This window comes from Clarias gariepinus, chromosome 16 (genome assembly GCF_024256425.1).
Source record: "Clarias gariepinus isolate MV-2021 ecotype Netherlands chromosome 16, CGAR_prim_01v2, whole genome shotgun sequence".
NCBI classification, from domain to species: domain Eukaryota; kingdom Metazoa; phylum Chordata; class Actinopteri; order Siluriformes; family Clariidae; genus Clarias; species Clarias gariepinus.
Window position 1 is genome coordinate 3,754,291 of NC_071115.1, and position 17,697 is coordinate 3,771,987.

Below are 17,697 nucleotides of genomic sequence, written 5' to 3' on the forward strand. Positions count from 1 at the left end.
ACTAATACACAATAATCTTAGACAACTCAATCCAGCTATACTAATCATTAACAGGTGTGTTCAAAGAACCAACTTAGCCGGATCGTAATTAGCACAATGATCTCATCTTAGATGTCTCACTTCATCTCGGATGTGTTAAGCGACGTATGAAGAACAGACCCCAGGAAAAACAGGAGATTGTGTGTATACGTGCAATTTTTGATTTGGGTCATGATTGGGTGGTATCGGCTGTTAATGCGTGGGCAGAAAAAGGGAAGGCATAGGCGCAGAGGGGTGTTTTTCAACAAAAGAGTCTTTAATCAGGATGTAACACAAAACAGGAATCAAAGAAACAAACACTCAAATTTTACAACCCATAACTGACCAATACCCAGGCTATAGGACAAAACATAAGCATTATGCCGATATACTTGGTTAACTGTGCCCTCTAGTGGCAATTCCTTACATTTTTTTTTATTATTATTGTTTTTATGGTTGGTAAAAATGAAATAAAATTTAGTATACTGAAAGAATACTACATATACTACATAATCCTAAGCCCTATATACAGCATATATAATTAATAAAACATCAGCAAAACAAAAAAATGGCTAAAACTGTATATAAATGACTTAAATCATTTATACATTTTCTAATTTATAGTAATGTCCCTTATCTACAGTTAACATTTCTTAATAACACTTTATCCATAAAGTGCCTTCATATAAAAATAATAAAAACTGCATTTTTCTGCTATGAAATATAATATGATTAAATGAATTAACTTCTAAGACATTCCACAACATTCAATGTGAATTGAAATACTACACATAAAATATGCAATGTGTCTTCATTTAACTAACCAAAGAGAAAATAAAATGTTACAAAATGATTATTTGAAGATCAGTATCAACTAAAGTTAAATGGCAGTTACCAAAATCACTAAAATTTTAACAAAAGCATAATAATGTTCATTAAAAATCTTGAAACATGTGTTATATGACTCATTTTTTGTCCACCTAAATAATTTTTTCACCAATATTTTCAAAGTACAGAGATGGCAATTTTACAGTTTTACTATATGTATATATTTATTTATTTTACACATCTCTACAATTTCTATGATAACAACTTTATGAACTTATTAACCCTCCAACTTAAAAATGTGTAAACCTTGTTGTCTGTATAAATGAGAGAGTAATAGATCTCAGTAATATTTTAGCAACATTAAATGTGTCTATAAATACATTAAATCTTTGTGTTATATCCAATACAATATACAGTAAAGATCACAATGATGACACATTGTGTCTATCTGAGCATGTAACACCAGCATCTTCACCATGGTTACAGTTGTGTGTTCCAAATCCATTATGAGTGCACTGTGTGATGGAGCTTTCACTTCCAGAACAGCGAACATCATCCATCCATATTGTGCATCATCCACACCACCTGTGCATCACTCATGTCCCAGTCATCATCACACACTGTTCCCCACTGGTAATTATAATAGACTTCCACTCTACCAGAGCAGGAGTTACTGCCACCAGCGAGTCGTATGTTAGCGCCATCTAAGACAAACAGCACAATGTATGTTAGTATTGACAATAATAAATCTCAGTAGTACACTGATTGGTAATTTTTTTTATATGTTAATAGGGTCAAATTGTTGGTCTGCATGTGCATAAAAGTAGCGAGATCACTAAAATGACTGCAATTAGGTTAAGAACTGTCCATAACATTATTTAAAACTAGAAGAATAGTGCGAAACTATCAACCACAGAGGAAATGCAGTCAAGTGAAATCAGTGAACCACTTAAACACATGCAAAATGTGTACTTTGGAGCAATGAAAAAGGTAATGTCATCTGATGAGTGCAGACTGACCCTATTCCAGAAAGATGTGCATGTCAGGGTATGAAGAGAAGCACATGACACGATGCAACCATACAACCGTACAAGTCTCTGGTGCTCAGATATAGGTTCTGCAGTGTTACAGTATGTGGCGGTAAATGTGATCTTTAATCAAAACATGATTAATAAATTAATTCCTGGTGCTTGTCATGGCAAATGGCCACTGTATTGCTGGCGGCCAGCATGGACCAACTGGACCTTTAATACCAAGAGGAATCTTCTCACTGCAAAAATAAGAAAATAATAAGGGGGAAAAAGGTGGAGACTCGAGTGGGAGAGAGGTAAACACTGTCCGCTTCCTTGTTATTTTGGCTAATGTGCGCTTCCTGCGTGATAAAACAGATAAACTTCAGACAAACATAAAGTACATGCATGAATACAGGACAGCTTCACTCCTTGCATTTACTGAGACTTGGCTCAACTAGAAAGATTTGCATATAGATGTTTTCAGGACCCCCTGAGACTTGATTGTGATAGAGACCTCACAGGAAAACAATGTGGCATTGTAAATTATGTAAACACACACTGGTGTTCAACAATTATTATCAAGGAGAGACTATGCACCACAGACATTGAACTGACAGGTTTCCCCACCAGGATTTTATCTTTCCTGGGAATTTCCACAGCTTTTTTTCCCCTTCTGGTTTATTTACACCCTATACATAGCTAATGCAGTAACAGCCACAGTCAATATTAAAAGAGTACAGATTTATACAGAAACTATATCTCCCAAGTCTTCCAAATTTATCCTGGAAGCTTTCAATCACTGCTCAGTGGACAAGTCATTGAAAGGTTTTCACCTATGTTACACGCAAAACCCACCTTGGAAAGACTTTGTACAAATGCTGTGGCTCAGTTCCAAATGCATACTGTATAGATCTGTTGCTCTCCTCCCACTGAGATCTTCTGACTATCATACTGTTTGCACCAGCATAGACTACAGAAGTGCATAGCAGATCAGAGAAGGTAGTGAAAACAGTTCACTAGGGATAGAATTATTAGATTACATGGATGTTTCAAAGCCACTGATGATTGAAACTGCCTCATATCCACATCCTCTAATATTAATGAGGAAGTAATTTTCACCTAGTGATAAATAACATGTTTTTTTAATGTGAATTTGAATTCAATTTAATTAAAATGAAGTCAGCTACAGACCTGAATCTACTAATTCTGAATCTACTAATTAACTCTCTCTCTCTCTCTCTCTCTATATATATATATATATATATATAGAGAGAGAGAGAGAGAGTCCTCTCTCACTTCCCACTTGTCGAAATAGTTTTGGGCATATCTGTGTGAATTTTGTATGATTTCGCAAAATAATATAAAGATAATTATAATAATATAAAGATCATTTTTCACCATTCTGTGCCAATGGATAACATGTTTAAAAAAAATAGATTCCTTTACATAAGAATATATTTTTGTACACTATGTATTTTGGTTTTGTATTTGTGTCTTATTCAGAATTTACTTTCAGTAAATCATGCATGCTAAGGGTAAAGGTTTAATTAATTATATATGTCAATTAATTATGAATTCCTTATGAATTATTAATTATGAATTATTTAAAAAAAAAAAAGAACACAAAAGGATGACTTTCTACATTGTGCAGTTTGCATTTAGTGCAGGAAATAATCTGTTTCCTGAAAGAAAGACCAGTTGAACATGCTTTTGTTCTTACTTCCTAAATACAGTATGTCTTCTGTAAACCAGGAGGTCACTCCAAAAAAAAACATTAATAGAAGTGTGCTACATTTTCTCTCTTGTTGCTTGTGAAACCAGCTTGCATTTTGTCTACACAATGTAAATGTTTAAAATCTCTCAACTATAATCAGGATAATAAATGTTAATCTTAATGAATACTTTTTCATACAGTATATAAATACACTCACCAGTCAGCAAAGGAGCTGTAAGAACACTGACTATCTAAAGAAAACAAGAAACAAATATGAGAAACTTCATTAAACATGTAATATAAAACTTAAAGCTATGTTGTTTTTAATTACCTTAAATTAAAAGATTATTTAAATAAACCTTGGCTATACTGGAATATAGACAGGTATTACTGCATACTGCTCGTGATGCATTTCGTGTTTTATTTATTGCTAATATAAAATAAATACATTTACATTTTGCTTTCAGGTGTTTGGCAGACAATTTGGCAAATATATTTTTTTTTTTATAGTTATTACGAAAGATAAATCATTTTCTTGAACGTCTGGGTGAATGAAAGTACTACAAATACCAGAAAATAAAAAATTAAACATGAAATAAAATGTATCAACTGTTAAAGGTTTCTGTCTGGGTACAACAGTGTGCAAGTTCCTCTTCTGCATTTTACTGCAGTCAGCAAGTCCTTAATCGAGAAGTGAAACAGTCAAACATATTGCAAAAACATTTCAAAGTGAGATCAAAATTGTCACAATACTGAGATACTGCAAACCAACTAGTCCTATCTGTGTGTGTACTCATTCTACAGTATGTGTAGGTTAGGACTTTGTGCAGGCCAGAAAAGTTCTTCCACACCAATCTCGCTCATCCATGTTTTTATGGACATTGGTTTGTGCACTAGTGTGCAGTCATGCTGGATCAGGATGGGGCCGTCCCCAAACTATTCCCAGAAAGTTGGGAGATTGAAATTGGCCAAAATGTCTTGGTATGTTGAAGCATTAAGAGTTCCCTTCTAACCAGTTACAACATAAGTGTGCACCATATTTTATCTTTAATGCTGTAATTAAAAAAAAATTTAAAAATGATTTTTTTTTTTTAATGGTAAAAATGGTTTTTGAGATCAACATGTTTTGCCCATTAAAATAAGAATACTTTATCTAAAATACTTATTTTTTAACTTTGCTTAATTAAAATAATAATAAGGGTGGCCTAGTTTTTTGTACAATCTGTATATTCAAATGTTTATAAAATATTGCCAATAAAATTAAGAAACGTCAAAGTTAACCAAGAATACCTAACTAAACATTTTAAGAAACATGGCACACCACGTGGCACAGTACTGTATGTTTGACTAATTAAATTTTTGGAAGTTACAGACTGTTAATTTTTACATATTTACGGTTTTAAGTCAAATTTGGGTTTCAAATATTTTACATATTAGTTGTCAGACATTGCGCTATGAATTATTTTTTTAGATAGGGATTAAAATACAAACCAAATAGGGGTCATTTTTAAATGTATTATTATTATTAGTAGTAGTAGTAGTAGCATTTATTTATTTATTTTTAATTATTATTATTATTCTGGATTTAACTCATACCCTGAAGTCCACACAAACTATGCACAGGGCTGTGTATTTTTTTATAGTTAGCTAGTTTTCCATATGCACAAACCAGAAAGCTAAAGAGAGTTACAGTCATGGCATTGGAAAAGGTCTTGAGAGAATATCCAAGGCTCTTAGAAGTAGGGAAACAGTCTACTAAAAATAAAATCCCCTTTTGATCTTTTTGTAGAATTCCAAGAAGTGGCCATGTCCATGTAATGCAACATTCGACAATGGTTATAGTATGCTGATGGTTTTGGAATGACATTTGTTAAAAATGAAATAAGTCATGTTAAATAAAAACTATAAAGTAAACTAGTAAATTTGTAAATGTATTCCATGTACAGGTAAAAACCACCTGCTACTGTATAGATTTCTCCTTAAAATACTAAATAAAATCTTTCATTTTACTGGCATGGAAAAAATACATATCCCTTGAGAAACCGCACTAGTTATACAGAGTAGAAACACAAGAAACACCATCATAATTTTAAACCCTTAAAACTCAAGTAGCACAGATATGTGCTGCAACACAGCAAGGTCAATGATGATTTAAAAAAAGGGCTTATTTAGAAGCCTTGTTGGTGTGTGTTATTGGGGAGGTGTCAGACTTCAAGACTTTAAACTGTGCATTTGTTTTTTTTTCTCTTTTGGCTATGTCAGGTAAAACGATAGTTTCTTACTTTTATAAAAGGTAAATTTTACCACTACCATAATATAGGAATGATGTAGTAAAAAAAAAGGTAGATCATTCTCAAATGAGCATATTAAGTTTGGGTCTTAGTAACAACCAAAAAAATGCTATAAAAACACATGATCATGTGTATCTGTGCTATTCCTTTGCCTATATGACCCAGTTTTTAATTTTTGGTTAAAATGAACTAAAATTCAAATTATGCTGAAAAAAGGAAATGTCACTCTATACTGCACAATCCTGAGCCCTAAATATATTTATTGAAAAAAAAAAAAAAAAAAACAGCAAAACAATAAGGGCTAAAATGCTCTGTGCTTTAAGGTACAACCATTTTTTCATATTCCGGATCTCACTTTCAGAATGTTAGTTTTCATGAAAAAGTGCTTCCTATTCCTGTTTTGGAAGGTCATTATGTCAAGAATTTTACAAAATGTTGATATTGTATTTGAATTATGATAATGTTTTAGTAAGTACTGTAAACATGCATTATTAAATTGTTTCTCTAATGAAATTGTTTATAGTAAAAAAATATTTAAATTCTAAAGTCACCCAAAGTTCAGTAAAAAAAAAATCATTATAAGCAATAGATAATAAATGATTGTGATATTATTTTTGCTTGTTAATTTGTTTGTTTTCAGTCTGTTTATGTAATAATATTAAGAACAAGCCTGATGTATTGGATAAACTTACCAAGCATTAAAGTGAGATGAAGTCTCAACATCCTGATCCTTGTAAAGTTGTTCAGATTGGTATTAAATACAGTATTCACCGCTGCTGTCTTCTTATATGGAAACTCACAAGGTCATGAAGTTTTTTTTTTTTTCATGTCTCTGAACAGAAGAGTCACTTGTAATGAAATTCAGAAATCCTAAAACTGATTCGCTTCAGTAACAGTGGTAAAAGACCAGCCCACTGAACCCTTTGTAGTAAAAGCTCTTGAAACCCCCAGAGTGTCAGAAGTGTCGAAATACACACTTCCTGTTTTTACTTCATTTAATAATTATTACTTCATAATAAAGGAAGACAAATAAAAAAGTGAAACAGTAAAGGTACTTGTCAGGGTTCTGTCCAAGACAAGATTCTAGGACATAACCTCTAAAACTGTCCTGGAGGGAGGAACAGTAGTCTTCCAAAAGATATACCCTCCCAGCGGTGTAAAACTAGGTTAAGCTGTGTTGAGTGTTGATGGTGTGAATTCAATCCTCATTATATCCGGTATTTGCTAATAGATGTAGCAATCATAAGTAACAAATATCAATAAAAAAAAATCAAAGAGACATGGCCTGAAAAAGAAGTGGACTCAATGTGAAATTTGGAGAGCAGCTCCAGAAAAGCTTTCTGTCCAGAGGAGTGCAGTGACAGACTTCTGGTAGAGAAACTGAGATGAAAGATGCACCCTTGGGGGTAGAAATAATAGTGATCTGCCAGTGATCCATTCCCCCTGGAGCTGTCTGACTCATCCTAGTGTCCTGCTGTTGTGCATCTATTCTCATGAATCCCCCCTGTGGTCTGTCTGGCATGTATGTGGTGACTTGGGACGGTTCTACTTTTCCACGAAAATGGTTCTGTCCTCGGCTGATGCAGACAGCTGTTCTCTGAGGACTTGTGACTTCAGTCGCTCGATAGTTAAGGAGTTGTAGTTGTAGTGCTGTAATAGTTGACTGTAGTTTCCTACAGTCTACCTGAGCCTCCAATAACAAACTGGACTCAATTTTAACTTAATGAAGTATGATGCAGATAAATCCCTGCAATCCATTTCACCCAAATGAGGATGGCTTCCCTGTTGAGTCCGGTTCCTCAAAAGGTTGCGTTCTTCTACCATCTCAGGGAGTTTTTCCTTGCCACTGTTGCTGTCGCCCTCGGCTTGCTCACCAGGGACAATCTTATCATTTTGATTCATACAAGTTCACGTCTCATACCAACTTAAATAATTCTTTTGATTGTTTAAAGCTGCTTTACGACAATGTCAATTGTTAAAAGCGCTCCACAAATAAAATTGAATTGAATTGAAATTGAAACAAGAGGTTTAACTGACATGCTCTAAAAATAAGATTCGAAAGATTTAATTCCTCAAAACACATATCCTACAAAGAACATAAAATTTTAATTAGTAACAAAATACAAATGTGACAGGATTAAATATATTTCCTGCTGATTTTTAAACACATTTTTGAACAGGAGTCAATTCATTATTAAAATGGAAGAAGGAATCAAAACAGGCTAATAAAAGTAATTAAATTTTTTTAATAATAATAAGAAGAATTCATCATCCAGTGTTGCTTGCATTTGACCTTGCACGTTCATGGAAGCCACTCCTCAACTCCTCTCTATAAATCCTTCCTCCTGTCCTATCCCCACTTCCCAGAAATGAGGGTCCCCCAGTCAGACACCAGCCCACCAAGTCAGAGTTTATCTCCCTGACCCACTAGTTCTTCACTATTATTTTCCTTATTTATCTAATGTCCTCTCTTTCTACAAAGGCAGACACTTTTATATAGAGCTTACATGCATAAATACTTGGAAATTTCCATTATAAAATATATACCTGTATCCTTATACTAGGTCACTAGTTACCAGGGGGACTACTATAAATCAAACACTGTAAGAAAGGATTTTTTTTTATTGTTGTGGTCCCAATTACTTTAGAAACAGATAGGTCTTTAGTCTTTGCTTGAAGATTGCAAGTGACTTTCCTGTATGAATAAGGTGCAAAAAAATATACAAAATACCAGTCTTTGTGTGCTGTAAACATCCTTAATTAAGAAAAATGATGTGAGAGTGTGTACACAAGGGCTTTGGGGAATGCAGAATTGATTATGAGGTGCAATCACAGGGATGTGCACAAATATTTGCTTGGGTATATTTCAAGTTTTGTGGTTTAAATACTTAGAATACTTGTAGATGTACAGTAGTGTGAAAAACTATTTTCCCCCTTCCTGATTTCTTATTCTTTTGCATGTTTGTCACACAAAATGTTTCCGATCATCAAACACATTTAACTATTAGTTAGCATTACAAAATGCAGTTTTTAAACCATAGTTTTTTATTTTGGGAGAAAAAAAATCCAAACCTACATGGCCCTGTGTGAAAAAGTAATTGCCCCCTGAACCTAATAACTGGTTGGGCCACCCTTAACCTGCGATAACTTGCAAAGAGTCTTTTACAGCGCTCTGGAGGAATGTTGGCCCACTCATCTTTGCAGAATTGTTGTAATTCAGCTTTATTTGATGGTTTTCTAGCATGAACCGCCTTTTTAAGGTCATGCCACAACATCTCAATAGGATTCAGGTCAGGACTTTGACTAGGCCACTCCAAAGTCTTTATTTTATTATTCTTCAGCCATTCAGAGGTGGATTTGCTGGTGTGTTTTGGGTCATTGTCCTGCTGCAGCACCCAAGATTGCTTCAGCTTGAGTTGACAAACAGATAGCCGGACATTCTCCTTCAGGATTTTTTGGTAGACAGTAGAATTCATGGTTCCCTCTATTACAGCAAGCCTTCCAGGTATTTTCCCAAAAGTCTTGGCAATCATTGAGATGTTTTTTAGCAAAATTGAGACGAGCCTTAATGTTCTTTTTGCTTAAAAGTGGTTTGCGCCTTGGAAATCTGCCATGCAGGCCGTTTTTGCCCAGTCTCTTTCTTATGGTGGAGTCGTGAACACTGACCTTAATTGAGGCAAGTGAGGCCTGCAGTTCTTTAGATGTTGTCCTGGAGTCTTTTGTGGCCTCTCGGATAAGTTGTCTCTGCGCTCTTGGGGTAATTTTGGTCGGCCGGACACTCCTGGGAAGGTTCACCACTGTTCCATGTTTTTGCCATTTGTGGATAATGGCTCTCACAGTGGTTCGCTGGAGTCCCAAAGCTTTAGAAATGGCTTTATAACCTTTACCAGACTGATAGATCTCAATTACTTTTGTTCTCATTTGTTCCTGAATTTCTTTGGATCTTGGCATGATGTCTAGCTTTTGAGGTGCTTTTGATCTACTTCTCTGTGTCAGGTAGCTCCTATTTAAGTGATTTCTTGATTGAAACAGGTGTGGCAGTAATCAGGCCTGGGGGTGATTACAGAAATTGAACTCAGGTGTGATAAACCACAGTTAAGTTATTTTTTTAACAAGGGGGGCAATCACTTTTTTACACAGGGCCATGTAGGTTTGGATTTTTTTTCTCCCTAAATAATAAAAACCATCATTTAAAAACTGCATTTTGTGTTCAATTATGGTATCTTTGACTAATAGTTAAATGTGTTTGATGATCAGAAACATTTTGTGTAACAAACATGCAAAAGAATAAGAAATCAGGTAGGGGGCAAATAGTTTTTCACACCACTGTATCCTGCACTAAGAGTAGGCAGGGGGCAAAAGGCACCACAAGTTTTACAGAGTAACACAGGACACTTGGTCACAAAAGGAAGTGAAACAGTTGTTAATACTGAAAAGCCACCAGAAAATGTTTTCCATGCTCATTAAAATCTGATGTCCGGGCACATAGACATGGATGAGACACTAAACCTTATTTATTGGACTGGCATTGGCCTGCATATATGCCAGTGATCCACATTGTGTCCCAAGTGCCAACTAGTAAACCCAATTGAGATCCCCTTTGAAAGAATTAGATTGAACTACACAAGGGCATTGCTTTGTGCTAGTCATGGTGGACTGCACAACTCTTTACAACATTTATGCATGTTGAGATGCGGAAGCACTCTTTTGTTTCATCTCCCAAGTTGTAATCCCAAATGATATTCTGACTGACCAGGGCACAACATTTAGGTCACATGCACGATGTGTTAGCTGCCCCATTGATTTAAGCCATGAACAGAGGAGGTTTCTGTGGCTCTGGCAATGACAGTTCCCAAGAGGATGCAGCTGGAACAAGATACAAACTTTGGCTCACGGCAAACACAAAGAAGTGTGCAATTGAATGGGTGAAAGTATGATATCAGGGCTTCCACTTATAACTGGGGTGAGGCAGATCCTTGGGCTGGCTCACTACTGCAGGAGGTTTATGCCTAATTTTTTGGGATGTCACTATGCTACTGGCTGAACGCATTAAAAAGGGACCACCAGACGTGGTCCAATGGACAGAGGCTTGCGGGCTTTTAAGTAATGTGCCAATCTTGTGTAACATGAGCCTGTGGAAAGTTTGTAAAATGTATTACAATAAACATTGAAAACAGGAAAGTAAAAATAAGTTAAAAATTAGTTTGTAAGATAACATTAAAAAAAAAAATTGATAAGTAAATGTGAATACAAAATGCTAATCTTTATTTTGGGTTAATTAGAGTCACTCCTTGATGAAAATTGTCAATTACCTTAGAACATAGTTTGAATGTGATTGATTAATTAATCAAGCACAGTTACATTACCAATTATAAAAATGTGTGCATGTGAATATATATGTAAATATATATTTATAATATAAATTTTACCCTAAAACTTTAATATTTGTTTTCCTTAATTTGAGTTGTTTGCTAACATTTAAAATATATCACATTATGAAATTGCCACTGTATATATTATGTATAGTATGCAAATGTAAAACTATTTATATAGAAAATTTGAATACAAACAGTAGCATAGTGCAATTGATGGCAAGGTGCAAAATTTGAGAAAAATGCAAATAAAGAACATTGTGTTTTGTTGCAATTTTGTCACTGCCAATTTATTTAAAATTCATTAAATTCCAATATGATATTCATAAGAATGATTGATTCAATATTGCAGAAATATAAGTAGAGAATATAAATTTAATTAAATAAACATAATTTAAAACATTAACGCCTATGATCATTAACAAAACCATTTGTGTTTAATATTTTTTTACATAATTGAATTAAATTTTTTAATTCAAAATTGTAACTTTTTAAAACAATGACCTAATTGATTATATTACATGATACATTACACAGAGTTATAATTTTAATATTGTATATATTAACAACATAATAACATGCATTGTAATATCAGTAGGAAGTAAGAAAATAGTAGAAATGTTTTATAGTTATGTCTGAAAAGACTAATGAGTAAACAACAAGCTGTTAATGAAGTCTGTGCAAATTAAATAATCTATAATTTACAATGATGATGTCTAAACAAATTATCCAATCTAACAATGTTATCATTTCTGGGTTATTTTTACACTACATTAAACAGTTTGCATAAATATCCACATCCTCATAGTCATTGTCCATGTCATCTCTTTGTTCATCAGCATCAACATTAACATAGTCATTATCTGAGTCCTCTGAATCCTCCTTCTGGTGAAAAATTGTTTCAGCATTTTCATAATCAGCTTCATCATCTGTGTCAATCTCTCCTTGGGGACTCTGATATGTGTTCTTGGCACCTAAAAATGAATTGTGTCAGAATATCCCCAAGTTTACAAATTGCTTTCCTATTCAAAAATATATATTTAATTTCAACAACAAATACAATCAATCAGTAAAATGAAATGAATCAATTAATGCACATAACATCTTACATATTTTTACTGCTCTAATGCCACAGAAATGTACTATTTATTATGTTTTATCTATTTATAGTTACTTGCTGTGCAAAGGTTCTGCCTCACAAGTTAGTTCCTGTTATCATGTATGTTAAAGCCACTAAAAACAGATGTTTCCTCACCAGCCTCTCTTTTCTATTTCTTGTAATTATTAAGACAAATAAACAAAAAACAAACCCAGCTTGTCATGTAACCGAGAAAGCACAAAGTGTTCTCCGCCCTGTAGATGCCTTTGCCCTCTTATGGTCTTATGGTCATGAAGGTTTTATTAATAAAAAAAAGTCAATTAGCCAAAATAGTTTTAATCATGAGTTTTTAAGTGGTGACACAGGAGATTCCTTCCAGAAAGACTAAAGAAATATGTTGAAGAAACTTTCACCATGACACCATTACTAAAGTTTAATTAATTAATTAACTGTGAAAGTGTCTGTGAAATCCCCTTGTGAAAGTGTCCCCTTTACAAGTCACTCTTTGGGTCAATTCTGTTTTCAAATAGATGTTTTTTATATTGTAAAACATTTATTTCTTTTGCAACTCACGCTGTGTTTCCTGCTTCTCTGGCTGAAAGTCCTGTCTTTTCTTTTTCTTTAACAAGCAAATGATGACTGAAGCTAAGATGAGAAGCAGTCCTGCTGTCACTCCAGCACCAATGTAGGGAGTCAGAGATGCTAAAATAGAAATCATCATTAGCAACCTTTTCAAACATTAAACTGCAAAACACACAGGGGTGAAATTGCCTTGGAGAACAAGGATCCATTTCTAGTCAATGTGTGAAAGAGGGAAACTCTCCTCCCCAATAAACTGACATCCCACAACCAGGCTTCAAAAAACGAAAACCTTTAAAATGTACTGTGCTTTGTATTATTACACTCAGCCAGGTGAAGGCAGTATTGAAAGAAAGCTTTTCACTGGAGCACTGGAAAAAAAAGCAAAAGATGCCAATATTTTCACATGAATGTGTGTGTAGGGGGGGTGGGGTGGGGGGACATGTGGTCAAGAACATATTCAATTGTATTACAGATTGAGGCATGGGGTGGCTAATCAGTTAGCCACTGTCCCATTTGGCCACCTAGAGTGAGATGTTGAACTAAAGGTTAATGCCACATTGAGGGATGCTAGTGGGTAAAGATCCCTGGTGTTTTTGGAATGAATGTGATCTTTTAAAAGAACCTTCCTGATCAGGATGACTTGCCATTGTTTGAGTTGTTCTCAGTATGTGGGCCCAAGAGTCTGTTGCAACAATGTCATATTTATAGTGTACAGGCTAATTAAGAAACAGTAAAGAAGGTTAAAGTCTAAGATAGAATGGCTTGTTGTATTTAGGTTCTATTGTGCTGCACACACACACACACACACACACACACACACACACTGTTATTGTATGAACTGATGATGTGTTGCTTTATCACTCTACTTTTATTGGAACATTGTATCATGTACATGTTGTTAACTTTTTGCACTTAAGTCCCATCATGTACTACTAAAAGGCATCGTAATCAATTTCACCTGATGTACAAGAACAGATAGATGCTGTGGATTTGTCACAATTGGCTTTCAAAGAACAAGATCAAGTAAGGTCACTTTGTAGGAAGTGGATGCCGGTCTTCTTGGTGCATGATGTACATTTGAGGTTCACAACACACAGTTCCTTTCTAAACAATGTTCCTACCAGGCACCACTACAGGCACATATTCTTCTTTGCCTCAGGATTTCACTGTTTCACTTACAAAAAATAATAATTTTATTTTACTATACCTTTCACTGAGATGAACAGGGGTTCAGTAGCAGTGGAGGTAAAAGTGCGTGATGACACGTTAACTTCATAAGTACAGCTGTAGTTTCCCTGATGGACAAAATCTGCCTCAGGAAAGAGGAAGACAGCTGAGTGGTTAACAGCTGACTGAGTCCTGGTGATGTTGGATCCACTGAGCTCCAAGTGGAAGGAACCTCCTGGATACTGAGGTTCCATGAAGCAGTTGATGGAGAAGCTGTAACCTCTTGTTACTTCTGGTTTATCAGCATCACTGAAGGAGATATTGGGCTGCTGCAAGTCAACTAGAAAATAACATGGAACTTCAAATATAAATGTGTGAATCTTGTTAAAAATGAACTGTAATAAAAATAACAAAACCAGACTACAAACAGAGGTGCAAGTAAAATGCCCAGAAAATGTCCCTTACCCACAGTGATGGTAATGGAGCTGCTCCTGGATGATATAGAGTTACTTTCCCTGTATGTGTAGTCACAGGTGTACTGGCCCTGATGTGATTCATCTACAGTCAGAGTAAATGTTGTTGTAGTCTCTGCAGTTTGCTTCTTTATTAATGTCCCAGTTTTATACAAACTGAAGTCTACAGAGATGCATGTTGTGCTGGGTGTGGAACATCTGAACTGAAGGACTTCTCCAGGTGAGACCACAGAGTTTTGGGAGATCCGAGTCAGTGTGGGACTCTGCAAATCTTATGATGCAGTAATATATTTAATTACTCTAAATTAAATATGTAATTTAAATGTATTTGTAAATGTGTTCACTTCAAACAGGGTTCTTCTACAACAGACAATAACAACTTACTTGAGCACACCACCCCAGCATCTTCACCATGCCCACAGTTATGTACTCCAAATCCTCTGTGTGAGCACTGATCTATGTAGCTCTCAGTTCCTGTACACTGAACATCATCCAGCCAGGTTGGTTCACTTCCCTGACCAAAGCGAGCATTACGAGGAGCGCTGACTGCTTTACCACATCCACGCTGTCTACACACCACCTCTGCATCCTTTAAGTCCCAGGAATGATCACACACTGTTCCCCACTGGGCTTTGTGCTGGATCTCTACTCGACCACAACAGTTACTCGCACCATTCACCAGCCTGATCTCATCATGAACTGATTTTAGCAGAAAAGAAAAGTATTTTACCTTCCTAGATTTGTTTGGGAAGTTTTGCTCTTGAGTTATAAAGTAAACTATTAGAAATTTAAGTAATAAAAGACTTAAGTATTACATAAAAAGAATGAAGGGTTTTCTTAATGATTTAGTTTTGTGTCTACCAGTTTGATCATGAGCTATAAAAAACAATGAATTATGAATTAGGTAGATACAACACAAAAAGTGATGTGGCCCCTTTAAACAATTTTTTTATTAGATAGTAATGTGCCTGTTATATTTTTTGTAGTAACAACTTACACAGAGACTCTCAATAAAAACCACATGAACAAGTTAAAAACCTGTAATTGATGACATGGTAAAGTTTTCTGTAAGAAAAGTATTAAATATCACTATAAATAATTTTTGCTTTAGCCTTTTAACTTAAGAGTATTTGGTACCTGAGCAAGTAACACCAGCATCTTCACCATGGCCACAGTTGTGTTTTCCAAATCCACTATGAGAGCACTGTGTGATGGAGCTTTCACTTCCGGAACAGCCAACATCATCCATCCATATTGGGCCACTTCCCTGACCAAAAGCGGCATTTTGATTAGCTCCAACAGCATTACCACATGCAAGCTGTCTACACACCACCTGTGCATCACTCATGTCCCAGTCATCATCACACACTGTTCCCCACTGGTTATTATAATAGACTTCCACTCTACCAGAGCAGGAGTTTCTGCCATCAACAAGTCGTATTTGAGCACCTAAGACAAACAAGAAAGGTTTCATATCAATTAATGATAATGATTCTAATATAATTGCAATATTACAGGACTTGAACTAATATAAATCAATTTGTATTACTCCTAAACTGTTCTTAAAATGATGACATGGCTTTTATATGATGAATAATGAACATAATTTAGACAAGATACTTGTGAAAAACAAGGATAACAAAGTTATTACATTAAACCAAAATACAAAAAAATATTTCACAGTTTTTACAAAATATTATTATTATTATTATTATTATTATTATTATTATTATAAACATAATTTTATTATTAAAATACAATATCTCTTGTACAGTAATTTTAGTCTGGACGTTGCTAGGTTGGTGCAGCCCTAATCAGGAGGAATAGACTATTCCACAATTTTGGTGATATAAATACAACAGCTTGATCTCCTTTGAGTTCCAAAAGTTCCAAAAGGACACTAAACTCTTACGTGTGTGTGTTTTTGTGTGTGTGCTGCATTGAGTGTTCTGGTTCCATTTTTTTTCTCTAAGGCCTAGAAATGTTCCTCACTTGACTCTGTGCTGGATCTCCTCTTCCTCACAACAGTTATGTGTACTATTCACCGGCTTGATCTTACTCTGAGCTTCATTATTATGTGAAAAAAAGAAGGTTTTTACTAATGATCAAGTTTTGTGTCTACCATGTGCTATTAAAAAACAAGAATAGAAACAAGATAAGATGGCACTTATATACAATGAAAAATAAAGTAATTTGTATGTAAAATTCATGTTTTATTGCTATAATTTTATTAATTTTCTTAGTTTTTGGTAATGAAAGAATTAAATTTCATGTTATACGCCATACAAGGTCATTATATAGTTTTTTTGTTTTTTTTTTACCTGCACAAGTAACACCAGCATCTTCATTATGGCCACAGTCGTGTATTCCAAATCCCCTATGAGAGCACTGTGTGATGTTGCTTTCACTTCCTGAACACTGAACATTATCCATCCATATTGGGTCACTTCCCTGACCAAAGGCGGCACTTTGATGAGCGCTGACAGCATTACCACATCCAAGCTGTCTACACACCACCTGTGCATCATTCATGTCCCAGTCATCATCACACACTGTTCCCCACTGGTTATTATAATAGACTTCCACTCTACCAGACCAGGAGTTACTGCCACCCACGAGTCGTATATTAGCGCCATCTGAGAAAAACGGCACAATTTTTATATTATGAATGAACAACTAATCTAATTTAACTAATATGAATCAATTTCTATCATTCCTAAACTGTTCTCAAAATTATTTCAGGGCTTTTAAATAATGAATAATGAACATTATTTAAAGTAGAACTTTATCTCCTGTGATTAAATACATATATTAAAGTTAACATTTAAAATAACATTTCCCAGTTTTAAATATTTAGCTGGCTATACAGTTGGCCTTGTAAAACACTAAACCATGCACAAGAATAACAATAACAATGGAGTATTAAATTTATGCTCTTGGTTTAATAATTCCATGTGAATGAATTAGAGGAATTAAAATCTTAATTGCAAACACAGATTACTAAGCTGAGACAAAGTCAATGTCAAAATTATTTAAAGCATATTTAAAAGCGAAAAACCTGACCAAAATGCTGTACAACATTGAAATGAAAAGAAATAAAAGACTCAATATGTGAAAAGAAAAATTACAAATAAATGTTT

General features: G+C 34.6%; 1 protein-coding gene across 1 annotated transcript in view; it reads right to left on the minus strand.

Annotated features, from left to right (window-relative positions):
* The window catches only part of LOC128544935 (deleted in malignant brain tumors 1 protein-like), a 217,951-nt gene that overhangs the window by 186,077 nt on the left and 14,177 nt on the right, over positions 1-17,697 (minus strand). The window contains exons 3-7 of the mRNA XM_053515248.1: positions 16,879-17,193; positions 14,942-15,256; positions 14,550-14,828; positions 14,125-14,424; positions 1,432-1,550 (exon numbers count right to left, since the gene is read on the minus strand). Of these exons, the coding sequence (XP_053371223.1) occupies positions 1,432-1,550; positions 14,125-14,424; positions 14,550-14,828; positions 14,942-15,256; positions 16,879-17,193 (1,328 nt within the window). The remainder of the gene's footprint in view (positions 1-1,431; positions 1,551-14,124; positions 14,425-14,549; positions 14,829-14,941; positions 15,257-16,878; positions 17,194-17,697) is intronic.